At 54.3% G+C, this 26,845-nt stretch overlaps 1 protein-coding gene and 1 long non-coding RNA gene across 2 annotated transcripts; both read right to left on the reverse strand.

Annotated features, from left to right (window-relative positions):
- Positions 1-2,217: 2,217 nt before the first annotated feature.
- LOC308575047 lies at positions 2,218-2,595 on the reverse strand. Its single transcript, XR_014002692.1, has 2 exons — positions 2,447-2,595; positions 2,218-2,320 (listed from the first exon to the last, which is right to left on the reverse strand). It is a non-coding gene; the product is annotated as an uncharacterized lncRNA (long non-coding RNA).
- A 3,301-nt stretch (positions 2,596-5,896) lies between these two features.
- Positions 5,897-23,783, reverse strand: LOC308576225 (dnaJ homolog subfamily A member 1-like). The gene is made up of 8 exons (XM_081175376.1): positions 23,686-23,783; positions 15,413-15,629; positions 15,121-15,304; positions 12,009-12,113; positions 11,298-11,525; positions 8,990-9,220; positions 7,972-8,072; positions 5,897-7,548 (listed from the first exon to the last, which is right to left on the reverse strand). The coding sequence occupies exons 2-8, from the start codon at positions 15,542-15,544 to the stop codon at positions 7,333-7,335; spliced, it is 1,197 nt and encodes a 398-aa protein (XP_081031502.1). The 5' UTR covers positions 15,545-15,629; positions 23,686-23,783; the 3' UTR covers positions 5,897-7,332.
- Positions 23,784-26,845: the final 3,062 nt, after the last annotated feature.

Here is a 26,845-nt window from a genome sequence, read left to right on the forward strand (position 1 = left end):
CAGAGTCCGCTTGTGATGTCTGGTTGCTCACTGTGAAGAGAGAGAGACGCTGGACCTGCTGGTGCCCTTTGGCCTGGTCTGGCAGCAGCCAGGTTCTTCTGGTGCTCTTGTGGAGCCTCCAGGTCCAGAGGCAGTCTATCCTAGGTATATGTGAACACTGAGAGAAGAGGAGACTGGACTAGAGGGGCCCCTTTGGCCTATTCCAGCAGAGGGACTCCTCTTGTGTGATGTATTTTTTTATCTCTGATCTGCCATAGACACACATCCCCATTCTCAGGGTTAAGTGACCCAAAACAAACAACCTCACCCCAAAATAATCGAGCCTTTTGTCAAGAACAATTTCCTGCTTAACCGGCTTGGATTCTTTGCTTCTACCTAGGAATTTTCCGGGATTTACCTGTGCATTGAAACACTGAGAAGTAAAATATGTCAGGCAGGTTAATTTCAGGCAGCAGATTCCCTTTCTGGGTCTGTGCAAGAGAATATTCCGCTTTCTCTCATGTCCTGCTTTCTCCTCCCCCACCCCCCACCCCATGGCCGTTTGCAGAGGTACAAGGGGGGGGGGCTGCTTGCCTGCCTGCTCTTTCTCTGGGTACATTTCCCCCTGAAAATGTGGTTTGGGCTCGGGGGCACCGAGGCCACTGTGGCAGCTGAGAATAGGGAGATGGATGGGCCGCTAGCTTTGCTTAATGCAAGGGCAGGGCAGGGCAGGGGGGGGGCTCCTGAGACACCCACAGCCAGAGGCGCCGCCCCCCAGCAAGGAATGGGTTTGATCCTCTTTTGATGGGGAGACCTTCCCTCCCCAGCACGCGAAGAAAGGCTCCAGCGGACGAGACCAGGAGTGGGTCCCACCGTCAAGAAGGCGGCTTCATACTGCTTAAAAGCAGGCAGGGCTACCCCAGAAGAATCCTGGGAGTTGTAGTTCGTTCAGAGTGCTGTTGAGAAGCTTTAGGATTACCCTGTTCCTGCTGCCACTACAATTCCCAGAGCAGCTTCTAAACCAGACCCTCGTCCGAGGGAACGCTGGGCATTGCAGCGCAGTCTTGCGCAATGGGGGAATCTCTAAGCGCCCCGAACTACAGTTCCCCAAAATCGGGGGACGGGACAGCAGAGCCGCCATGCCTGCTGAAAGTGGGACCAGAGCGCTTTCAAGGGAGGGCGCAGACGGGGCGCAGGAGAAGAAAACGCTTCCCAACAAGCCCCGTCCAAATAATCCTTCTCTTTCCCTGTCTCCTTTGAGCAAGTCCAGGCCGGCAGAGAAAGCGAGGGTCTCGGCAAGCCCCCTCCCCTCCCCGGGCGCCCTTTCATCCCCCAAGACAAAGAGCGACCTCCCTCAGCCCCTCTTTTGTCTCCGTGCGGTGGGAATGCCAACCCCCCCCGCCCCATTCAGGCGCCCGGGCAGGTCAGAGGCCACCGAAGAGGGTCGCCCGGGCTCTGAATACCCGGCTCGCCCCTGACTCGGGGGCTGCGAGGCAGAGCAGCTGCGACCCCCGCCCGCCCCCCACTTCTGAAAGAGATGGATGGCCTGTCAGGGAGGGAGGCAGCAAGAGGCAGTCAGGTGTGCCCCCCAAATTAAGGGGCTGCCTTTGTTCTTCCGAAGCCCCTGCCTGAAACCTTTCCATGCCCCCCAAATACATTGTCGGGGGGGGGAGGAGTGTCGGAGGGGCATGAAAGAGGCAGGTTGCTGCTTTCCTTTGCGCAGGCACACCGATCTCCCGCCTGTCCGGGGTCTCCAATGTGGTGCCCGCGGGGTCGTTCCCTCCCAGGGTCGTGGGCTCCCTGGAGGCACGTAGTCGGGCCCTCGCGAGGCTGCCCGACCTTCCGATGATGCCCGAATGAGGAGACCGCAGCGCCCTCTTCCCAAGCGGCCCCGATGCGAAATGACAGCCGCCCGCGGAAGCCACGCCGGCCCGGGGAAGCTGGCCAGCGGCTGAGCAGCCTGAAGTTCCCCCGGGGCAGCTGCGGCTTCTCCCTCCTCTCCCCACCCCGACGCCCCCGCCCGCTGCAGCCCCAGGCCGGGGGTCCCCGCTCCCGCGCTTCTCGGAACAGGGCTGCTGGCCCAGGCTTGTCCCGGGTTACCTGCGGGGGGCGCCTCCGCTTGTTAACCCCCCTCCCCTCCCCGGCTGCTGGTCGCCATCGCTTGGCAAGGATCACAGAACCGACCCCCGACCTCCCCGCCCCACCTGCGCATAGCAGCAGCAGCAAAGAGTCCTGTGGCACCTTGAAGGCGACGCCGTTTATTGTGAAAGGAGCTGCCCTGGCCTCAAAGAGTCTCTCCCTGGGAGTTCACGGAAGACATTGGGATCCGGGGGTCATCTAGCTCACCCCCCTGCAATGCAACCTTCTTCCTCAACGGCGGAGGAGGGGAAGAACAGGTGAGAAGGAAAGGAAAGGGGGGAAACAGAACAAAAAAGTGGCCGTTGCCTTAGCAGCAGCGACAATTTACTGGGGGGTGGCGTGCAGAGTCCAGTGGTGGTTGATAACACAGAATTCTTGGCATTGGTAAGCCCATTCACGCACACGGCAGGATCGATCTATCTTCCTGCAATTCAAGGGCTCACCGCTTTTCTCCAATGGGCCGTCTAAAGGTCGGCCGCAGAGACTTTTCTGTCTCGTTTCTCCGGTCCTCAGCTCCGAGGGCGTGGCGGGCCCGCTGCCGTTTTTGCTGCAAGGGGCGCCAACTCCTCTCCACCTGGTAACAATTCGCCTCTGCGCATGCAAAGAGTGCCTCGCCAGCAAGCGGCGCTCTGACGTCACCCGTAGGCCAGCCCAGATGTTACGGAACATGCGCGCCAAGGTGCGGGGTCTGCTGCTGGGTATTAGACCCGGAATATAGAATAGAATCATAGAATCATAGAATCATAGAGTTGGAAGAGACCACAAGGGCCATCGAGTCCAACCCCCTGCCAAGCAGGAAACACCATCAGAGCACTCCTGACATATGGTTGTCAAGCCTCTGCTTAAAGACCTCCAAAGTAGGAGACTCCACCACACTCCTTGGCAGCAAATTCCACTGTCGAACAGCTCTTACTGTCAGGAAGTTCTTCCTCATGTTGAGGTGGAATCTTCCTTCTTGTAGTTTGGCTCCATTGCTCCGTGTCCGCTTCTCTGGAGCAGCAGAAAACAACCTTTCTCCCTCCTCTATGTGACATCCTTTTATATATTTGAACATGGCTATCATATCACCCCTTAACCTCCTCTTCTCCAGGCTAAACATGCCCAGCTCCCTTAGCCGTTCCTCATAAGGCATCGTTTCCAGGCCTTTGACCATTTTGGTTGCCCTCCTCTGGACACGTTCCAGTTTGTCAGTGTCCTTCTTGAATTGTGGTGCCCAGAACTGGACACAGTACTCCAGGTGAGGTCTGACCAGAGCAGAATACAGTGGCACTATTACGTCCCTTGATCTAGATGCTATACTCCTATTGATGAGGCCCAGAATTGCATTGGCTTTTTTAGCTGCCGCGTCACACTGTTGGCTCATGTCAAGTTTGTGGTCAACCAAGACTCCTAGATCCTTTTCACATGTACTGCTCTCAAGCCAGGTGTCAACCATCTTGTATTTGTGCCTCTCATTTTTTTTGCCCAAGTGCAATACTTTACATTTCTCCCTGTTAAAATTCATCTTGTTTGTTTTGGCCCAGTTTTCTAATCTGTCAAGGTCGTTTTGAAGTGTGATCCTGTCCTCTGGGGTGTTAGCCACCCCTCCCAGTTTGGTGTCATCTGCAAATTTGATCAGGATGCCCTTGAGTCCATCATCCAAGTCGTTGATAAAGATGTTGAATAAGACCGGGCCCAAGACAGAACCCTGTGGCACCCCACTAGTCACTCTTCTCCAGGATGAAGAGGAACCATTGATGAGCACCCTTTGGGTTCGGTCAGTCAGCCAGTTACAAATCCACTGAGTGGTAGCATAGTCAAGACCGCATTTTACCAGCTTCTTTACAAGAATATCATGGGGCACCTTGTCAAATGCCTTACTGAAATCAAGGTAGGCTACATCCACTGCATTCCCTTCATCTAACAGGCTTGTAATTCTGTCAAAAAACGAGATCAGGTTAGTCTGACATGACTTATTTTTCAGAAATCCATGCTGACTATTGGTGATCACAGCATTCCTTTCTAGGTGCTCACAGACTGTTTTCTTAATGATCTGCTCCAGAATCTTCCCTGGTATTGATGTCAGACTGACTGGGCGGTAATTATTTGGGTCCTCTCTTTTCCCCTTTTTGAAAATAGGGACAACATTTGCCCTCCTCCAGTCTGCCGGGACTTCGCCTGTTCTCCAGGAATTCTCAAAGATGACTGCCAGTGGTTCTGAGATCACATTTGCCAGTTCTTTTAATACTCTTGGATGCAGTTCATCTGGCCCTGGGGACTTGAATACATCTAAACTAGCCAAGTATTCTTGTACTATCTCCTTAGTTATTCTGGGCTCCATCTATAAGCCGATGGAGGAAGAGCTAAACCCCGCTTGCTCCGAGCCTGGCCCTGCCTCGGGCTCAGACCAGAAACAACTGCCTTCCACCTCGCCCCCCCCCCAAGTGCAAATGGGCTTCTTCCTGCTACCCGCCAGCCAGAGAATTAGCAGCTCAGACAGTTCCCAAGAAAAGCCCCCCCCCGCTTTGCCCCCCCCATGTTCTAGAATGCAAATGCGGGCAAAGCGGCCTTCTCCATCCCGGTGCCCTTCGGATGCTGCCAGACTGCCGCTGCCACCACCCCTGACCAGCTGCAGCCCAGCAACTCCCAGAGGGCACCAGGTTGGGGAACCACAGGAGTTGGGAGGGGCCCCCAAGGGTCATCCAGCTCAACCCCCTGCAATGCAGGAAACGCAGCTGAAGCCTCTTTTAGAGCCCTCTGAGGAAGGAGACCACCACCTTCAGGGGGAGCACAGCTCCTGCTCTCAGAAAACCCTTCCCAGTGTTCCGCTGGAACCGCCTTTCTGGTCAATGCAACCCATTGGTTGTGATGTCTCCTCCGGGGTAGCAGAAAAGCCGCCTCCATCTTCCTGGAGCAGAAGCGAAGCCGGACTGTTCCTGGCCAGCAGCCTCTTCCTTCCCAAAGCACCTGCAAGCCAACCAGGATCTTTGCTGAGCCAACACTGCCCTCTGGAGGCCCCGGCTGGCACTGCAGGGCCATCACAGGCAGGCAGGCAGGCAGGCTGGGGTCGCTGGGCTTCTCCGGGGTCCCCTCTCCCCCTGGGAATACCCATCTGCCTTTGGGCTTCCCGGGGCTGCCCTGTTTTTCTGAGCAGGACTCAAGGCAGGAGTGCGGCTCCATTTGCTGAGGCTGGCCGGTATCCCCAGAGATGTCGGGTTCCTTGCCCTTTGAGACCTCACTGCTACTGCATGGGGCAAGCCCCCACCCCAAGGATTAGGGGGCCAGGCAAGCCACGCCTCTGGCCATATTGCTTCTCCTGGCATCTGCTGCCACACAGAAGCATAAGAACGTGAGATCCCTGCTGGATCTAGTCCAGGATCCTCAAACTCTGCAAGCAGGACCCGCGCACGATGTCCCTTTCTTCCCCAGAGGTTTACAGCAGCTGGAGTTCTTGAGAAGCATCGCTGCCTCCAGCTCTGACGGCAGAGCACAGCCAGGAGCCCTTTCTCAATTAATGTGCTTAAAAATAAGACCGAAAGTGAGCGGTGGGAGGTCCGAGAGTTAGGAGAACCAAGGTGGGGGAGAAGAATCACAGAATTGTAGAGCTGGAGGGAACCCCAAGGGTCATCCAGTCCAGCCCTCTTCAATGCAGGCAGAGGGAGAACATAAAGCTTTTCATCCCCTGCTGACAAAAACTGTCCCTTCGGAGCTGCCCTGTCCCAGTTTTTTGGGGTGGGATCCCCCTGCCCGGCTGGGCCAAACCAGGCTTTCTGAAACTCCTCACTCACCACACTGTGAATATCCATCTTGGCTCTTTATTCTACGACAGGACACAGAAAGAAAGACTGAGATACAGACCTAACTTGCTTTCAGGTAGTTCCGATTTCCTGATGAGCTGCTTGCCTACGGATTTAGACCCTCAGCACCCAACCTACGCTCTATCGCTCCCCATTCAGCGAGATATTCCAGAAGCCCTGCGTGATCCCCACCCCTTTGCCCCCAGCCTCTTCCAATCATGGGGGCACAGACCCCCAAATCCGCCTTCCCCCTCACATACATGCAGCCTAAGCCTTCTGCAGAGCCTTTTCTCCCCAGCCTCAGTTACCCGCATGTAAAATGGAGTCTCTTGCCTCCCAGGACGGTGGCAAGGATGAGCCGCCATCCTGAGACCTTTCGGGTGCTTGAAATTACACACACGTTATTCGGAGTAAGGAAACCCACAAAATTATCCCACGGGGAATAGTCGTTTCTCCCCAAAAGGGGGGTCCGCTCCAGCCAGTCCAGGAGCCGGAGTGGGGGGCAAGGTTTGGGGGCTGGAGCAGCCTCAGTAAGGAGTCCCAGCCCAGGGGGGATGTGGGGTTCGGCCACTGCCAAACTGACCCTCACCTGCTTCCGTTTGGTGACTGGGCAGGGAGGTGCCAACCCTCTGCAGGACGGCAGCAGGTGGGAGGAGGAGGGCATGACTCTTTGGGGGGCCCAGAAGTGGCCAGAGTGGGACCCCGCCACCTTCAGGGAAGCCCAGCCCTGCGATGAAAACGGAGCGCCAAACCCCCAGAGAAGGGTGCAAATGGTGTCTCCAAACAGGTTCAGAAAGCAAAGGAGACTGGGCACGGTTTGCCCCCAACCTCTTCCCAGAGTCACCCACAAGGCCTGCTGCCCCCCCCCCACTGCAGACGCCCCTCATTCTACGCACCAAGGCCCAGCACCAAAAGAAACCTGCCAAGGAGGCAAACAGATGCAGAGTCAGGAGTGACGGCAGCCCATCCTTCCCTCTGGGATTCTGAATTCCAGGTGCCCTGGAAGGGAGGGAGTTATGTGGCTGCACCAACCGGGGGAAAACAGCAGATATTTCTGGCCTCCTAGCCCAGCATCCAAGGAAAGACCCCCACCCCCAGGCTACCCTACCACCCCACACCCCCTAGGGGCTCCTGGAGAGCTCTGGGGCTCACCAACCGCTTTGAAAAACTGTCCAGAGTTTGCCCCTTCCGGAACGGGGGAAACAAGGCAACAGGGTCAGGAATGATGGCGAAGTCCATGGCGTCGGAGGCCAGGGAGGGGCCCTTTGCCAGGAGGGGTCCCCAGGCCCCCCCTCAACTCAGGCTGAAGGCACATCCAGCAGGGAAAGGGAGGGGCAGGAGTGGGGCTGGCCTGTCCTGGCTGGCAGGCGCTGTGACGGGGGCTCCTCCAGGCCTCTCACCAGCCCCCCCAAGGCCCCGCGGGGCTCAGTCTGCGGCGCTACGACGTGTGGCACTGGACGTTGTGGCGCATGGGGTCCTCAAAGTCGTCCTCGTGGTGGAAGCCCCTCTCCTGGAAGTGGGACTGCGTGAAGAGCTCCCGCAGCTCCACCTCCTCGGTGTCTTCTGTGGCCATCACCTCTTCGCGGGGAGGGAAGAAGGACTGCAGCTGGCGCAGCTGGTGAGGGGGCAGCCAGCCGGGGTCCGGGAACTTCACCTGGGCAAGAGAGGGGGGAATCAGGGAACGGGAGAGCTGGAGGGGACCCCAAGGGGTGCAGGAATCTCAGCCAAGGCATCCCTGACAGACCTCTGCTTAAAAATCTCCAACGCAAGAGGGCCCACCTCCTTTCCAGGGAATCCGCCTCCCCAGTCTTTCCCTCTGAAAGCTCTTCCTTAGAGGATATGGAACGATAAGCTGGGAAGAGCATGAGACTCTTAATCTGAAGGTTGTGGGTTTGAGCCCCACGTTGGGCACAAGATCCCTGCGTTGCAAAGGGACTGGAATAGATCCACCCCAACTACAATTCTATTAAGAATGGTGGATGACTGGTTTGCAGCAAGTCCCCCTCCCAGCTCCCTGTCCCTCTCGCTCTGGATTAAGCCTGAATGCCCCCCTGCCCTCCCCCGGTGTCCCCAGTACCTGGAACTGAATGATCAGCTTCCCCTTCTGTGTTGGATTTCGGTAGATGGGCATGCCTTCGTTGGGGATGCACTTGGCCTCCCCAGGCTTGATGATGGTCCCTGAGGGGCACAGAGAGGGCAGAGTTGGCGAAAGGGGCAGGAAAGGGCCTCCCAAATGACCAAGGGGGTGGAGAGGCTCCGAGAGGGAGCTTTAACTGTGAGAGCAGCAGGTGTTGTGTTATGCTGCTCTGTGCCTCAGAATCAGTCTGTAAATATTAGCCACATTCACACACACACACACAATTCATGTAAATATGTTTCAGCATACCAAGTAAAAGTCATGTTATTTTTAAACTCTATCTTGCGCAGTCTTTTCTAGGAGAGAAAAAGAGAACTATTAAAAAGGGTCAAACGACCTGGGGCAACTTTGGCACTACTCTGACAAGTATAATTACTACACTTCACGTGACTCTGGAACTCCCTGCCACAGGAGGCAGCAACGGCCACCAGCCTGGATGGCTTTAAAAGAGGATGGGACAAATTCACAGAGGAGGAGGAGAGGGCCCCTGATGGCTCCTCGCCAGGAGTCAGAGGCAGCCCTGCTTCTGGAAAGCCGTTGCTGGAAATGGCCGGAGGGGATAGAGAGCCCTTGTTCTCAGGCCCTGCTCCAGGGCTTTCCCATAATGGGCATCTGGTCAGGATGCTGGAGCAGGTGGGATCCAGCAGGCCTCTCCTCCTCCTCCTCTCTGATGTTCCCAGGCCTGGAGGAAGAGCCAGACACCAACTTCTCCACCTCTCAGAGCCTCCCTTGGGCGCATGCAGAGGGCCAAGGCCAGGGCAGGAAATCCACAGGCTTGGCAGGCAGATGCCAAACACCTCCCTCCTGAAGCCTGGCAGCCCCTTTGTGACTCAGAAGCCCCCTCCCAGCATTCCAGGCCCTGCTTAAAGCAAAGGGCTATTTCTCCATTTCGCTCGCATGGGCAAACGTGGCTCCTTCTCCCCACAGGCCCAGATCCCCTCTTCCCGCCTGCGCTCACCTGGCCGCGAGGAGACCAGCAGCTTCCTGTTGTCCAGGGTGTGGATGATCTGCCGGCAGCCGCACAGGGCGTCCACCAAGCTCACCTCCCTCTTGATGATGAGGTCGCTGCCCTGGCGCTGGAAGATGGGGTGCATCTTCTGGTCCAGGATGATGACCACGTCGCCAGGCTCAAAGCCGGGCATCTGGTCGCCTTCCTGGTGGAAAGTGATCTTCTGCCGGTCGGCCATCCCTGCAGGAGGGAGGAGAGAGCTGCACGGATGCCAGAAAACCACCACCACCACCGCTGACCCGGCTGCCTTCTATCTCTCAGTCTCCTTCTGCACTGGCTTGCTGGGCTCTTGGCATTGTTACAAAACAGACACTTAAAATGATTGGGACATTTTGCCTGCTTTTACACTGTACTGTGAACCTGGTGCAGAATTCAGTGGCCACGTTGCTCACGGAGGCAAAGTGGTTTGAGCACAGAACGCCAATCCTGGCCCGGCTGCATCAGCTGCCAATTAGTTTCCAGGCCCAATTCAAAGAGCTGGTTTTGATGTAGAAAGCCTTAAATGGCTCAGGACTGCAATGCCTCAGGGATCGCCTCTTCCCATAGGAAACAGCCTGGACCCTGCAATTGTTACCTGAGGCCCTTCTCTGTGTGCCTCCTCCATGAGAAGCCTGGAGGGCAGCAAAACGAGAACAGGGCCTTTTCTGCAGTGGCTCCCCATTTGTGGAATGCTCTCCCCAGGGAGGCTCCCCTGGCGAATCCTTATAAACCTTTAGGCCCCAAGTGAAAACGTTCCTCTTCAACCAGGTCTCCAGCTGATTAAACCCTATATGGCCTTTTGAAAGTGCTGGTAGGAAGATATTCTTTAATTTTTATGTTATGCATTTTGTGTTTCTATGATGTAAACCACCCTATGATCTCTGGGTGAAGGTATGCCAGACTTATTAAAAAAATCAATCAATAATGGGGGCTTGGGTTTTATCAAGGCCGGGAGCATGGCATCTCATAAAACAGGCCTCTTCCCATAAATGAAAAGACAACTGCAGCTTCCCCGTTTAAGTGTGCTTTTGAGGCCGCTCTCTGAGCAGCATTTCAGGGCTGGGTGGCAAGTCAGTCTTCCATTTCTCAGAGATGGTTTTATGCCAGGCGTGGGTGTGACCAGATGGAGACTTCATCCCCAGGCAGAGGCAGCCAGGCTTCTGCAGGGCTTGGGAGGGACTGATTCAGCCAGCCACCCCCCCTCCCCACGTGGAGCCAAGCCTACACAAAAATCCAGCCAAAGCTCTGTCCTTCCATGAGCTCTTATGCTCTTCCCTCCCCACCCCCTAATTCTGCCTGACAAAGAGTTCTGGAGAACAAAATTCAATTAAAACATCATTAAAAAAAAACTTCAGAAGCTTGCTGCAGTTTTGTGACGTTTTGGTTGGTGAAGCCATTTTGAGAGAAAAAGTGGTGGCCCAGCGACTAGAGGTCAGACCAGGACCTGGGAGAGATTAGGGTTCGAATCCCGACCCGGCCACCAAGCTTCCAGGGGCTGCCTTTGGGCCCGTCACCTGCTCCCAGCCTAGCCTGCCTTGCAGGGCTGTTGTGGGGGTTAACGGAGGAGAGGGAGACCTGTGTCTGCCACCTGGAGCTCCTTGGAGGAAAGGTGTGATAGAAACCCAACAAACAAACAAAGTTTGGGAGGCCTCGCTTTTCTGATGGGCCAAATGTGGCTCCATTTTCTGCTTAAAAGGAAAGCGGGTTTTTCTTGTACAGTGGTGCCCCGCAAGACGAATGCCTCGCAAGAAGGAAAACTCGCTAGACGAAAGAGTTTTCCGTTTTGGAGGTGCTTCGCAAAACGAATTTCCTATGGGCTTGCTTCGCAAGACGACAATGTCTTGCGAGTTCCTGCTGTTTTTTTTCCTCCCCTCCTTTTTCTAAGCCGCTAAGCCGCTTATCAGCTGAACCGATCAGCAGATAAGCCGCTAAAAGCCGCTAATAGCGCTAATCCTTCAATGGGCTTGCTTTGCAAGACGAAAAAACTGCTAGACGGAGAGAATCACAGAACGGATTCTTTTCGTCTTGCGAGGCACCACTGTAACCAAATCTCTTTAGACCCTATTAATTCTGCTCCCTTTCCATCCTGGCAGACCATGCACAATCCCCAAAGGTGCAGGCCAGCTTCTCACTTCCTGGCATCAAGAGTGATACAACAAACCCCCAGGAACAAGCTGACCCCCCAATTTGCCCCTCGGTGCCACTGCTGGGCGGAGAGGCTCTCCCCCTGCCCTGCCCCTGCCAGCCCTGCGCAGAAGACCTTGCGGGGTTCACTCACCTTTGTCCAGGTGGACGTTGAGGATCTTCTTCTCTCGGATGACCTTCCTGCCGTTGCAGGCCAGGCAGCGGTCCAGCGCCCTCAGCCACTCCCCCTGGCCCTTGCACTGCGAGCACATCGTCTGGATGTGGTGGACCATGTTGGGCCCCAGCTGGTGGACGATGACCTCCACGCCAGAGCCGTGGCACTTGGGGCAACGCGTGTCCAGCCCTTCCCGGCTTCCACGGCCTGGGAAGGAAAGAGAAAGGGCTTGGCGTGGGAGGAAGCCGTCCCTGATCTGACAGTCTCAAGAAGGAGAGCCCCGCAGCTGGATCAGGCCCAAGGGGGCCCTTCTCAGCAGCCAAATGGCCCTAAGAAGCTAGGAATCCAGATAGACTGCCTCTGGACCTGGAGGCTCTACAAAACTCTAAGAAGAGCCTGGCTGCCGGATGAAGTCAACATCCCGTCCCCACCAGGTGCCCTAATGGGAAACTCCTAAGCAGGACCTGAGGACAAAAGCAAGTCTCCCTTCCTGCCGCTCCCAGCCCCTGGGATTCAGAATCATTGCTGCCTCTGACCAGTGGCCCTTGAAGCCCTCTCCTCTTCTGTGAATTTGTCTTCTAATCCTCTTTTAAAGCCGTCCACCTTGACGATCCTCACCGCCCCCTGCGGGAGTGAGTTCCATCACCCAAAGGAGCCCCCGCCACACACTCCTGCCCCCTCCTCGCTCACCGTTGCAGCTCTTGCAGATGACGGACTTCTGCAGGGAGAGTTTCCGCGTGGCGCCATTGTACAGGTCCTCCAAGGTCACCGACAGCTGGTGGACGGCCGTCTTCCCTGAAACAAGGGGGCCAAAGCATCAGAAACCTCTTGCTGTTCACCAAGGAGCTACCGTTTGTTTATTTGGGGCCTTTTGCGTCCTGCTCTTCATCCCCAAAGGCTCCCAGAGTGGCTGACATACGATCAAAGCAAGACCATTCCTCCTTGCAGGCTGACAGTCTTGTTTGGAAAGAAAACCCACCACGACACGCAAGGGAAAAGGGACAGAGAGGGAGGAGGAAAACTCAAAACTCAGGCACCAATTTCTAAACAGTTGTTCCTAGAATGAAAGTTGAGTTAATTTTATTCTGTTTCAGTATTTTAACTTTTGTCTGTTTTAAAGTAGGGTGGTAGTTTTTTTCTTGATTTTACTGTTTTAAGTCACTTAACAATCAAAGGCTTTTAACAATCAAATGGTGTGTAAATTTTATGAAATAAAGTAAATAAACTTAAGAATCACTGAGAGGTGGCCACCTAACCTCTGCTTTAAAACCTGCAAGGCAGAAGAGTCCCCCACCTTCTGAGAAAGTCCTTTCTACTGTGGAACAGCTTGCACTCTCAGAAAGTTCTTCCTGGTGATCAGTCGGAATCTCTTTGCTTGTCATTTGAATCCACAGCTTTGGGTCTTACCCTCTAGGGAATTTCCACCAGGACTGATTGATTCATTTATTGGCATGTTTGTCCCACTTTTTGCTCCCAGGAGCTCCAGGTGGCTTGTATACTTTTATTGTAATGATCCGTATGTTTTAACAGATCAGGTATTTTATTTATATGTCTAAATGTTTAATTGGTTTTTTTTAAATTATTGCTTCCCACCCCTCAATGCTTTTAGCTGTTCCTATTTTAGCTGTAAGCAGCCTTGAGTCACCCTCAGTGGGATATAAATAAATATTATAACAGCATGGCTCTGCCCCATCTCATTTAATCCCCACAGCAACAACCCTGTGAGCGAGGCCAGGGCTGAGACTATCCCAAGGTCACACCCAGTGAGCGCTTGAGGATTGATGGGGAGGATTTGAACCCAGGTCCCACCCAGGTCTGACACTCTCAGCAAGTCTGGCTCTCACAGAGGGGCCTGTATAGATCAGCAGAGGGGGCTATGCGATATCACCCCCTCTTTGTCCATCCAATGCCCCCACCTGTAGGCTGCTGAGAAGTCCCCAGGGCCACATGGCAGCCGTCCTGAAGCTGCAAAGCTCCCTGTTGGCAGGAAGGCAGCATTTCTGAGAGGGTTACTCAGGGCAATTAGGCAGCCGGCAAAGCCTTCTCAGAGATCTAAAGGGAACAGGATGCAATTACTGGGAGCTTGGATGGGGGGGAAGAGGAGGAGAGTCACACCCTTCACCCTGGAAGGAAGAGGAGGACCAGAAGGACAGCCTCGGCCAGTCTAAAGGGGGCACCAGCACAGCCCCCCACCCTCCGGGTTACATCCAGCCACCAAGGCCTACTCAGAGGAGACCCACTGAAATCAAGGGACTGGTGTTTATCCTCATTATGACTACTGTGGAGTTCCCTCCGGAGAGAAGCGAAACTGGCTCCCTCTTTGTTATCCTGCCGCCAGAGGCTGAGACCTTCCTGTCCAGACAGGCCTTTGGGGCAGGCGATGCAGATCCGCTGGGCAAATCGCTGCAGCTTAATGACTGGTTCTCTCTGTGTTCTAACTATTGCTTGCTTTTATTACTCTGTATTCTAGAATGATGTTGTTAAATGTCAGAAGCCGCCTTGAATCCCAGGCAGAATAGGAATACATTTAGTAATAATATAAAGGCGTTCCTAAACGTCTTTTCAGATCTTTCAAAGCCTCTCTCCAGCAGCATACGCCACGTGGGTATTTAGTTGTGATCATAGCTGTCAAGTTTCCCCTTTTCTTGCGAGGAATCCTATTTGGAATAAGGGAATTTCCCTTAAAAAAAGAGAAATGTTGACGGCTATGGTTGTGATTCCTGCACTGCAAGGGGTTGGGCTGGGCGGCCTGATTCTACGCACCATGCAAAAACATACATCCATTACAACAACAATTCAGTCGGAAACAAGCACAGCAACACATCCCCTCCTTGCTCTGTGACGGCAGGGGTCCAACTGAGTTGCACCCTTGGGATCAATGGGCCTCAGTGAGCCTATCCGTGTCAATGGACCTCAGGAAGGCCAGAGCAGATCATCAGCTCTCAGGGATTTGTTCTGGCCAGGGATGGAGGATCTGCGGAACTCCAAGACGTTGTTGGAGTCCAACTGCCACCAGCCCAAGCAGCTAGCGGGGCCCACGGGGAGGCACTGCATCTATTTCACAAAATTTGAACACAAAGAAAAGCCTCAGGAGGTTTACAAAGAGAGGAATAAAATTTATCAGCAAAAACAACCATTTGAAACATTTAAAATTAAAATCAGGAATAAACTAAAAACAAGCATACACCAACGTTCTACGTGCCTGGATACAGGTTTGTCTAAACAAATGTGGTTTTTTGGCAGGTGCCTGCCTGACATCAACAGGCAGGGGGTTCCACAGAGCAGGGGCTGCCACACTAAAATATCGATGTGGAACAGGTCAGTGGTGAAGGGGTGGGAAGCGTGCCTTTGGGGCCCCCCACGCCTGGCTTAGAAGGATTCCCCTCCCTCCGAACTACCAAGCAGCCAAGTTTCAGGGTGCTGCTGCCATCCCTCAGTGGGGGGCCCGTCCCCACACCCCACTTCTCCCTTATGGCCCGTGAACCACAAACCGCCTTCCCAAAGGGCAGGTGGCCACAAGATTCATTTCTGTTTTTCCATTTTCAGGATTCATTCTTATACAACCGTCTCAAGGTGACACCAAAGATTATTCAAAACGCTTAAAAATAGCAAATAAATTTAGAACTCAAAGAAGGTGTCTGGGTGAGAACTTCCTGAGCAGGAAAGTAGAAGGTTCAATAAATAAATGGCAATGGAGCCGGACTCTGCTCCTCCAAGTACAGCCTTCTCAGCAAGAGCCTGTCTCCCAGAGGAAGCAAACGCCCCCCCCCCGGCCAGGCCAGCCCCCCCCGCCCCCAAGTACCTCTCCTCTCCACGCGGGGACCGTGGGTGCGGGGCCCGCCTCCGAAAAACAGGTCAAAGATGTCCATGGGGGGCCCGAAGCCGCCCCTGCCGCCTTCCTTCATGGCCCGCTCCCCCCCGCGGTCGTACATCGACCTCTTGTGGGGGTCCGACAGCACCTCGTAGGCCTGGGAAATCTGCTTGAACTGGGGGGGGGAGAGAAGGTGTTGAGTCAGAGGACGGGAGAGCCGGAAGGGACCCCCAAGGGTCATGTAGTCCAGCCCGCCCAGCCCAGCCCAGCCCCCGGCACCTACCCTGTCCCCCTCACTGGGGTTCTTGTCTGGGTGGTACCTCAGCGCCAGGCGCCGGTAAGCGCGCTTGATCTCCTCCATCGTGGCGCAGGGCTTGACCCCCAGCACATCGTAGTACCCGGTTTCCTTCACCATCTTCCTTGAGGCAGTTCAGCGGTCAGCGTCCGGCAGCGTCAAGTCCCCCTGGCTCACCCGTCCAAGCCCAGAGAGAGCCTCTGCCCTAGAGAGAGGACCTGGGGGTCATTCAGGAAAACAGAAGCAGTTCTTGAGAAAGCCCCAAGATGCTGGCTGCCAAAAGATCCAAGAGGGAAGAGGCCAGTAAAAGGAGAAGCGGCCCCTTTAATGGCTGGGCTGGCTCCCAGAGAGTCTCGCTGGCCCTCTTCCCCCAAACAGACACCTGTCAGGCAGGTGGGGCTGCCAGTGCCCTGCTGCTGCGGCTTCCCAATTAAGAGTGCCTCCGCCTCCTCCTCTCGCTCTTCCCTGTGCAGACGGACCGGTTGGAGGAAGCAGGAGGGCGTGGCGGGGCTGAGTGCGTCAGATCCCAAAGGTGCTGATTACCTGGCCCGCCTCACAGGGCGAGCGTGAATGCCTCTTGAGCCCCGGAGGGCGTGGGACGGGAGCTGCAGCAGCACCAAAAAAAAGCCCAGACCAAGCAAGATTCCCCTGCCCTACTTTCCTCTCCGTCCGCTGCGCAACCCAGCGCACCAAGCCCTCCTTTAAGGCCTTAATTGCCACTTGCTAACGAAGCAGCCTGGCCCCACCCGCCCGTGGCACACTTTGGCCAGGGCCGCCTGTCACTCTCTTCCCCTGGAAATAAAGTAAGATTCTAGTCCTCATCTGGGAAAAAGGGCATCTTCCTCAGGCAGAGTCAGACCGATTGGTCCATCTAGGAACAGAGGATGCTGCCTTCGACTGGATCAGACCACGGGCCCATCCGGCTCAGCAGGGTGGATATGATTTAAATCAAATCAATTTAAATGACGATGGGCCTGCCCCAAAGGGCCACGCTCCAGCCCTTGGAAGCACACACAGGCAGAGGACTGTGGTTCATGTGGGCTGCCGGAGGGCCAAGGGGCTGCCCCTCTTCTCTGCCCAAAGCTCCTCCAAACAGCTGGAGGAGGGTCTCTGGGTGCCCTGCTTCCCTCAGCTCTTTTGGCAGCACTGAGTCAGCGCCCTAGAGGAGCCGAGGGGCCACTGGTTGCAAGAGGAGAAGGGCCTCACTCTGCAAAGCCCTCTGGCAAACTTGGGTGCCGCCCCCTCCAGGGGCTGCTGGACTCCCAACTCCCAGCAGCCAGGCTCAGCCGTGACAGTGTCGTCCCCACAAGTCCTGGAGGGCCACAGATGCTGTCCAGCGCTGATGGAAGCATAGAGCTGTGGAGCTGGGAGGCATCCAAGGGTCATCTAGTCCAACCCCCGCTGCACTGCAGGAACCACAGCTAAAGGATCCCTGATTAATCTCGATTTAAAAAGCCTCCAAAAGAGGAGAGTAGGCTGTTCCACTGTTGAAGGAATGCTAAACGTCAACTCAGCTGACAGAAGAAGGGGCTGGAGATCATCCAACACGGAGGTTACCCAGTCAAAGCACTGGTCCATTCAGCTGAGTAATGTCCGCCCTGGCTGGCAGCAGCTCTCCAGGGCTTCGGACTCAGGGGCTACTAGCCACAATGGCTATGGTCCGCCTCCACCGTCGGAGGCAGCAAGGCTTCTGAGCACCAGTTGCTGGAAACCGCAACCGGGGAGAGGGGTCTTGTTCTCGAATCCTGCTTGTGGAACTGTTCCGCCACTGTGAGAACAGGATGCTGGAACAGATGGGAGGTGGCCTGATCCAGGAGGCTCTTCTTGGGTTCCTAGGGCACTCAAGAAGACGGAAGCGGTTTTTGTGCCAAGCAACAGGGGCTGCTTAGTATGGTCCTGCCGGAGGGCAGAAAACTGGGCAAGTCACTTGGGGCCCCGCTGTAAGTCGGGGGGGGGGCCTTTTGGCCATTCGGTCAGCTGCAGAAGTGGAGGGAATGATGGTCGGGGGCCTTCTCTGTCGCTGCCCCTAAGCGGTGACCCTCTCACCCCACAGAGATGCGCCTGGCACCACCCTGAGTCAGGTCCCGCCATGGGTGGCAGACACACCTGTGCACCTGCCCTGGGACAGCCCTTCTGTGTGGGGCTCAGCCCTCCTGCCTTGTTGTTTTTGCTCAGAGTCCTTGCATTTCTTTCCACAAACTGCCCTACCTCTCTTGTTTTTAGCGGAATGATTATGTCACTGAAACCCGTCCTGGGACCTTACAGTGAAGGGCGGGTAAGAAATCTCTTAAATAAATACGTGAACAGGGCTGCAAGCCCATTCACTTATCCTGGCCTGCCTGGGTGAGGTTTGGGGAAGGAGCACCACAGCTCAATGGGCAGAGCAGGCATCTCTGAGTAGGGCTGGGAGCGTCCTGCTTCCATAACTCTGGGGAGCCACTGCTGCCGGCCAGTGTAAGATGATACGGTCTAAGGGAACTTCCTGAGATTCCAGGTGAGCAAATGCAGGGGTTGGACTAGATGCCCCATGGGACCCCTTCCAACGCTACAAGTCTATGATCCCATGAATGGGAGGGCTGCCAGGAGTCCACATGTAATGCTTAGCAAGAAAAGCCAAGCCGCATCCCAGACGGGGAGGGAGCCTGGGAAAAACTCTTCTTCCCAGATTACCCTGAACAAGCAAGAAGCCAAGGACTCAGAGAGCCACTTCTGAGGCGCACAGAGGCCACGCTGGGCCTTTGATCTGCCAGGCAAAGCTGGGCGTGCAGGGCTGCCCCACCTGGCCGGCCTGAGGCTCCTTCGTGGGCAAAAAACGCTGCCCCACACTGGAAGCAGCGCACAGGGGAGTCGGCAAGGAAAAGCTTTGGGGCGGCAGATTTCAGGGTCTGATCCTGCCCCACAACAAAGGCAACGCAAATGCAAGGCAGGGGTTTGTTTGTTCCTTAAAGCTTTTCAACTTCAGCACTTTAAAGCCTTGTTCCGGAAAGCCTTTCAACCAAACGCAACACCCTGTCCGCCTTCCACGCTCCACTCGCAAATGAGCTAAAACAACTCCGACAGGACAGACGACATGCTGCAAGTTTATAAGATTATGCACGGCATGAAGAAAGCAGAGAGAGAAAAGCAGGCAGAGGCAAACTCTGCCCCGTGCCTGGAGAAAAGGTTTTCTCCCTCTCACGACACCAGAAGTGGTGGGCACCCAGGGAAGCTGAACATGGAGGATAAAGGACAGAGAAAAAGGAGGACTTCTTCATGCAGCACAGAATTCAACCGTGGAACTCCCTCCTGCAGGAGGCAGCCAGGGCACCAACCGGGAAGACTGGAGGAGAGGGCTGTGGAGGGCGGCTGGTCCCCCTGGCCATGCTCTGCCTCCAGAGCGGAGAGGCAGCCAGGCTCCTGAATCCCAGGTGCTGGGAGAGTTGCTCTTGGACCCTGCTTGCAGGCGTCCCATAAGGGGCAGCTGGTCGGCCACCGTGAGAACAGGAGGCTGGGCTAGAGGCCTCCCCCTTTGGCCTGATCCAGCAGCAGCCAGGCTCTTACATTCAAAGGAATTCTCTACATGTTCAGCGCCTGGTTCAAAGCAGGCCTCAAAGGAAACGTGGGAGGAGCTCTCCTGGCCTTGACCTTTGCACTCTCGGCCAAAAGAGGCCAGGCTATCTCACTCTGGGGAAACCCAAGGACTGGGCAGGAGAGCCGGCCATCCGCTCCACCCTCCAGTTGGGAGAAAAGGTCGCAGGCAGCCAGGCAGCTTCAGTCCCAAATGGCATCTCCATGGAGGGCTGAATCCTGGTCTGAAACCCTGGAGAGCCGCTGCTGCCAGTCAGGGCAGGCAATCCTGAGCTAGAAGGGCCAACGGCCTGGCTCAGTATGAGGCCACCTCCTATGTCCCCATCCACCCGAAGCTGCTCTTGGTATCGCCTACCCGGACTGGCAGCAGCTCTCCAGGGTTTCAGACCAGGAATCAGCCCTGCCTGGAGATGCTGCTGGCGGCTGACCCCGGGACCTTCTGCATGCCAAGCAGGTGCCCCACCACTCAGCCAGCATTAGAAACTCAAACATATAATCGCCAAAAGGCACCTTAAACCTGGGTTACGGTCACCAGAATGGAATGTCTTGGTGCCTTTTTTCAAGAAAATTTATTGTTGTTGTTATTTCTATACCGCTTTATATTTTGAAGAACAAATCTCAAAGCAGTTTACAGCACATTAAAACATCAAATAAAGCAATCCAGAATAAAGACAAATTCCACCTTCAAGGGAAGTATTTCAGATCCTTCTCTAAGTGACATTTTGCTTTCCCCAGTCGCCAGCCTGACATCCAGAGATCTCCACGTGGTCACCACTGGACCAGTGACAAAATGCACCTGGCTAATTTTTAACACTGCACTCAGCTAGAGTCCTCCCCCTTAAAATAAAGCCAGATTCCAGTCCTCATGGTTCTGAATAAATGGTCGATTTAAATAGGAATGCACTGCCTCATGTTCAGCAGAGCAGGAGCCTCTCAGCGGCTGGGAGCAGAAACAGCTTTCTAGGGCAGGTTTGTGGAGCTGCCCCAGCCCAGAGTGGCTTCTGCTCCTATCCCGGCCGGCATCCAGCCAAACAGGTTCTCTGGGCGCTTGCAGCTGCACCCGGAAAGAGCCCAGGCGCCACCACAGGCTCCCACAAGCGTGACCAGCACGGCACGCGGAGACTGTGGCTGCGGTGTGAGCGCCTGAGGTGCCAGCAGCACCTCCCTGCATCCCTGGAACCAGCTCTGGGCACGGCTGTGCGATGGAGGGCCAGGTAGGGGTGCCTGTGGTTGGTTTTCCTTGCACAACTGCTTGCTGGGTGGCCCCTTGCCAGATGATTCCTGCACTGGGTTGGACTAGATGACTCTGAAGGTCCCTTCTGACTCTTCTACAATTCTAGGAAATGTGCCTTGGGTTGCCCCATTTTGTAAAGGAGCAGGTGCAGTAGATTTCCTCAGAAGTTCCATCAGCTGCTGCAATCTGGTGCAGTCAGCTTCAGTTCTTGCTCAAGTCGAGACAGAGCGAGCAAGCAGGAGAGCAAGACTCCCAGGACAACCCTCCCCCTCCCAGCCAGGCTGCATCCTGTTGGCTCAGTCAGCACCCTACAGCAACAGGATCAGGGCTGGCAAGTGACACCTCAGCTGCACCCCAACAAATAAGGAAGCTGACTTATACTGAGTCAGACCGCTGGCTCACCCAGACCAGGACTGTCTACACTTGCTGGCAGCAGTGGCTCTTTCCAAGGCTGCTTTCAGAGCCCCACCTGGAGACGCCAGCAGGAACTGAACCCCAGACTCTCAGATGCTCTGCCACAAAGCCGCGTCCCTTCCTCAAATACTGCATCTGCGCAGAGGCTGGGCCAAGTTTACAGAGGACAAGAGCACTCAAAGAGCCTGCTGGATCAGGCCAATGACCCATTGAGTCCAGCCTCCTGTTCTCACAGTGGCCAAATAGCCCAAAGAATCTAGGAACCAAGATAGACTGCCTCTGGAACTGGAGGTTCCCTAAGGACACAAGGAGAGCCTGGCTGCTGGAGGGGGCTAACCAGAGTGGCCAACCTGATGCTCATTGTGGGAACCCCACAAGTGGGTCATCCCCCCCCCACTCCTGCAGTTCCCAGCAGCTCTTATTCAGGAGGCAGAGCACAGCCATCACGGCTACTAGCCATAAATACCTGCTCTCATGAATTTGTATAATTCTCTCTCAAAGCCTCCCAAGTTGGTAGTCCTCACTGCCACCTGCAGGAGCCAGTTCCACAGTTTGATACATGCTGTGTGAATGAGGGCTTCCTTTCATCTGTCCTGAGTCTTCCACCACGCAGCTTCCTGGGATGTCCACCAGCTGTGTGGGAAACGGGCAAGCAGGATCCGGGCACAACAGCCCGCTTCCCTCCTGTGGTTTCCAGCAACTGGGATTCAGAAGCATCGCTCCCAACTGACTTTGGATCCGGGAGTGTCTTTTTTGGCCCGCCATGGAGAGGGTCAAGGCTGAAAAGGAACCTGAATCATCCTTGGAAAACTGGTGTAAAAAGAGTGACAGTGTGTTGTTGCAGGAATTCATGTATAGGTTCGGGGGGGGGGGCTGCCCCTCCAGCAGATCTCATGCACATGCAGCCCACTACCAGAATCAGCACCATCACTTTTGTGACTTTTGTGATTTGTCCCCACAAAACACTTCATCACAGTTTCTTCCTGCCTATTCAAAGGGCCTCTGCTGCACAATACCAAATGTAAGAATTCCCTGATCAATGTACAGTGGTACCTCGGGTTAAGTACTTAATTCGTTCCGGAGGTCCGTTCTTAACCTGCAACTGTTCTTAACCTGAAGCACCACTTTAGCTAATGGGACCTCCTGCTGCCGCCACACCGCCGGAGCCCGATTTCTGTTCTTATCCTGAAGCAAAGTTCTTAACCTGAAGCACTATTTCTGGGTTAGCGGAGTCTGTAACCTGAAGTGTATGTAGCCTGAAGCGTATGTAACCCGAGGTACCACTATATCTCTGTACTGGCTCACTGGGAAAACTTCAGAAATTCATCTAGACCAGTGAGCTCAGCTACTCAGCAGCCCCTCTGCCTGAGGGATAATCCCCGGCATCCTGATACCTGAGTGCCAGACAGGTAACGATGAAGACAAGAGTGTGATGAACTTGGCTGGGAAACAGGGAAATGTAAATATCTCTTTTGTTCCACTTGATGGGTGTTTGGTGGAGGGCAAGGGGAACCATGGGGCAGGGTCCAGGATGCTCAGATTCCTGCCACCAGACCTCCCCTTTCATGATGTAACCATGATGTATGAGTGATGTAGTTTGGGGGGGTGTAGCATAGGGATTAGCAGCTAATAAAAGTGTGGGTTCTCTTTTGTTTGGGGCTTCCATCTTGTTCCACCTGGTGGCAGGTGGGAGTCCTGTCGCGACCGTCTTCAATCAAGACCAAGCCGACTGGCTGCTCTGCTCTTCCTGGCTGGTGTCCTTGTTTTTTGTCCAAGGGAGCCCTCAGATTTCTCCGTTAACAGTGTTAAGGTTACTTCAGCAACAGAATCATAGAATTGGAAGGGAAGCCAAGGGTCATCTAGTCCAAGCCCAAGCAAGATGCATGGAGGAACAACACAATTAAAGCAGAGACAGGAAGTTGTACGCTGCCCACGGGCAGAGCCTATTTTGCTTCAGCTTTATCTGCAACAAGTCATTTTAAAAATATGCTGCTGAAACATCATGGCTCGTAGCCCTATGCTGAGCATACTCCCCCAAGAAGGTCCCAGGCTGCAATCCTGTGCGCCCTGAGCTGGGAGCAAGTCCCCCTGAGGTCAGCTGGGCTCCCTTCCAGAGGCAAGTGAGGAGGAGTCTGGGAGAGGAAAGGAAGCCAGGGACAACAACAGGATGTCTTGTTTGCTTTCTGTGTGTGACCTTCTCTCTCCAACTAGGACTCCTCAAAAGTAGCCAAAGTTGCAGCGGAAATCAAGGCAAGATTTTTGCAGCTCCAGCTTAAAGACTGAACAAAGTTTATTATGGCATTTACAGGAGATTTCCTGGGCCCTAGTTTCTCATCAGCTGATAAAGGAAGTTTATTCAACACCTCGAATGAAGAAGGAAAAATCACACATGAGTGGGAGCCTCCAAGGGGCCACCACCAGAAGAGCCTCGCCTGCGTTTTTGCCCCCTAAATCCTCAGCCTCCCGCAGTGAAATATTTAAAAGCAGCTTATACAGTAAGAAATTAAGAATTAAAAAGGCACAACAAAATAAACTTCACAAAGATTAAACAGCAAGAACACAATAACGAAGGCAATAAAAACCGAGTTAAAAAAGAAAACAGAAACAAAAAACCCCCCTTTCTTTAAAAATACATTAGAAATACATTTTTTAAATGCTAAATACATTCTTGTTTAGAAAGCCCAACCAGATCCTTAAAATCTGTTTTAATATTTTGACTTTTCGTATGTTTCAAAGTACCATCGTATATTTTCCTTGATTTATTTATATTTCTGTAATCCGATTTGAGGGCTGTTGTTTTACACTCTAGCACTGTGTACATTTTGTGAAATAAAGAGACACAATCAATAGAGAGAGACGTCAATATAGCCCGCCAGGGCCTTAGAAGGCTGTGGGTGAGGGCAGGAGGGGAACCCAGGCGTCCGAGGCGCCCCCCCCCCCCCACCAGAGGACCCAGGCGTCCGGGGAAGGAGGGGCGTGGCGAGGAAGAAGAGGGGAAAGGACCCAGGCGTCCGAGGAGCCCCCCGCCCCCCCCCGCCTCACTCACCCTCCGCCGCTCCGACCGCTTCCTTCCTCGAGAGGAACTCTCTGGAAGCGCCGCCCCGCCCCGCTCGGCGCCCATTGGCCGGCGCATGCAGCCAAGGCCCGCCCTCCCGAGGAAGCCCCGCCCCTCCCCCTGAGAAACTCGGCGGGGTTTTGTTGTGTTCCTTCCCTCGCGCCCGGAGAGGCCCCGCCTCCGAGCCCCGCGATTGGGCGGCGGCGAGAGCGGCCGGGCCTCCTCTGCGGCTGTGGATTGGCTGCGCTCCACGCTCGTCAGCCGCACGGCGGCCACTGAACGGGCGACCTTCGGTTTGAGCGAGAAGAGCGGGAACTTGTCGCCGTCAGGGAGGCGGCGGTTGGGCGCGCGGGGGGGGGGGCGCCGAAACTCCCGCCTTTTTCTCCCGCGCATGCGCCTCAGCCTCAGGCGGCGGGGCTGCCCGGGAGACTTGCGCCCAGAACCCATCTATACACCCATATTGTATTTATTTTTATTATGATTGTTTTGGTAAGTATTTCCTCTTGGGAAGGGACCCCGAGGGGTTTGGTCCAGTATACCTGAAGGAGCGTCTCCACCTCCATTGTTCTACCCGGACACTGAGGTCCAGATCCAAGGGCCTTCTGGCGGTTCCCTCGCTGCGAGAAGCCAAGTTACAGGGAACCAGGCAGAGGGCCTTCTTGGTGGTGGCACCCACCCTGCGGAACGCCCTCCCATCAGATGTCAAAGAGAACAACAACTACCAGACTTTTAGAAGACATCTGAAGGCAGCCCTGTTTAGGGAAGCTTTGAATGTTTGATGTACTATAGTATTTTAATATTCTTTTGGAAGCTGCCCAGAGTGGCTGGGGAAGCCCAGCCAGATGGGCGGGGTATAAATAATAAATTATTATTATTATTATTATTATTATTATTATCCAGTCCCCTGCAATGTAGGAATCTCAAGGACGCCTTCGTGGCATTTTAGAATGGACGTGAAAGCAGAGAGAGCGGCTGGGGCCCCTCAGAAATGAGAAATAAAAGAGGCCCCAAGTCCTGGCTGGGCCCAGAATCCCAGCCCTGCGGAGGAGGCCGGGCCAAGGCGAGGCAGGCTCCGGGTCCTCTCTCCCTCCCAGGCCAGGCAGCCCGCTCCATGGTGGGGGCGGCCCTGGGCAACGTGCTGCAAGGGCTGCGGGGAAATGAGGGGCAGGTGGGGCTCCTCCTCTGGGAGAAAGAAAACTCCCACCCTAAACCTCCGCTGCCTTGCAGCTCTGCTCAGGCGTGAGGAAGGGGAACAAATACGGAGGAAAAAGCCAGGCCTGCCGGTCCTTTTTTTCTGGGGCTCCTTGAGAGCATGCAGCACCGGCTCCTTTTTCAGATGTTCAAAGGGTGGCACTGACGGTAACAACTTCATGGTGAGTACCAGCCCCTTTTTTCTTTTAAAAAAGTATGATTGTCTTCCATGAACATGTGTGTTTTAACAGTGTGTCTGTAAGTGCCTGTGGAGGCCAATTCTGGATCCACACCATGTCCTTCCACAGTGGGGACAGAGGTTTCTGATCAGGAGTTGATCATGGCGAGGGTTTGCCAGCTGTGCCTTCCTCTTAACACGTTTCTCCCTTTTCTTCCTGAGTTTGAGCATCTTCAAAGGCAGGACACCTTTGGTAAAGGCTGTTCTCAGGGTGATCACAGGCCAATGTTTCCCACTTGTCAATGTTTATACTACTTTTTTATATTTGCCTTGAGAGAGTCTTTAAACCTCTTTTGTTGACCACCAGCATTATGCTTTCCATTTTTAAGTTTGGAATAGAGCAGTTGCTTTGGACCCCTTCATGGATCACTGCCTGGCCGTGGCGAAGGGGCTTGAATAACTCAGAGAAGCTATGAGCTATGCCGTGCAGGGCCACCCAAGATGGACAGGTCATAGTGGAGAGTTTTGACCAAACGTGATCCACCTGGAGCAGGAACCGGCAAGCCACTCCAGTATCCCTGCCAAGAAAATTCCATGGACAAAGACAACAGGCATATAAAAGTTATGACGCTGGAAGATGAGCCCCTCAGGTCGGAAGGGGTCCAACGTGCTACTGAGGAAGAGTGGAGGACAAGTACAAGTAGATCCAGAGCTGATGGAGCGGCTAGGCCAAAGCCGAAAAGTCACTCAGTTGCGGATATGCCTGGAAGCGAAAGGAAAGTCCAATGCTGTAAAGAAAAATATTGCATAGGAACCTGGAATGTAAGAACCATGAACCTTGGAAAGTTGGATGTGGTCAAAAATGAGATGGCAAGAATAAATACTGACATCCTGGGCATCAGTGAACTAAAAAAGAGCTTGCAAGGCAGCAGCTGAAGGAGGAGCAAAAGAGTTTTCTTGTGTGTGTGTTTCTTTGTGGCTGATTAGCTGTTCTCCCTGTGCAAAGGTCAGAGGGGGCAGGGTTTCTGTTGAGGCAGGTGATTAGCTGTGGGAGGAGCTTATCAGAGCTAGCAGGGCAGCAGTTGAAGAAGGAGCAAAAAGGGGTTTCTTTTGTGTGTGTGTGTGTGTGTGTGTTTCTTTGTGGCTGATTAGCTGTTCTCCCTGTGCAAAGGTCAGAGGGGGCAGGGTTTCTGTTGAGTCAGGTGATTAGCTGTGGGAGGAGCTTATCAGAGCTAGCAGGGCATAGAATCATAGAGTTGGAAGAGACCACAAGGGCCATCGAGTCCAACCCCCTGCCAAGCAGGAAACACCATCAGAGCACTCCTGACATATGGTTGTCAAGCCTCTGCTTAAAGACCTCCAAAGTAGGAGACTCCACCACACTCCTTGGCAGCAAATTCCACTGTCGAACAGCTCTTACTGTCAGGAAGTTCTTCCTAATGTTTAGGTGGAATCTTCTTTCTTGTAGTTTGGATCCATTGCTCCGTGTCCGCTTCTCTGGAGCAGCAGAAAACAACCTTTCTCCCTCCTCTATGTGACATCCTTTTATATATTTGAACATGGCTATCATATCACCCCTTAACCTCCTCTTTGGCAGTTTGATCCATCTTTTAGATTTAGGGGAGCTAGTCTCAAACGTTTGTTGGGGGAGACCTAGGTTTTTTGGGGGGTCTTATTTGTCCTGTCTTCACGCTTTTTAAGATGGAGGACCACTGTAGCCACCCCCAACAACAGGTTTTCAAGATGGAGGGTGAGGGAACAGCTGCAGTCGCCTGCGGTTCC

The sequence above is a fragment of the Podarcis bocagei genome (genome assembly GCF_964188305.1).
Source record: "Podarcis bocagei genome assembly, chromosome: 16".
Classification (NCBI taxonomy): domain Eukaryota; kingdom Metazoa; phylum Chordata; class Lepidosauria; order Squamata; family Lacertidae; genus Podarcis; species Podarcis bocagei.

Coding starts and splice junctions, on each gene's coding strand:
- LOC308576225 (XM_081175376.1), bottom strand. CDS start 15,544: ATGGTGAAGGAAACCGGGTACTACGATGTGCTGGGGGTCAAGCCCTGC. Junction 15,305..15,412: donor ACCCCAGTGAGGGGGACAGG/GTAGGTGCCGGG, acceptor TCCCCCCCCCAG/TTCAAGCAGATTTCCCAGGC. Junction 12,114..15,120: donor TCCCCGCGTGGAGAGGAGAG/GTACTTGGGGGC, acceptor CCCTTGTTTCAG/GGAAGACGGCCGTCCACCAG.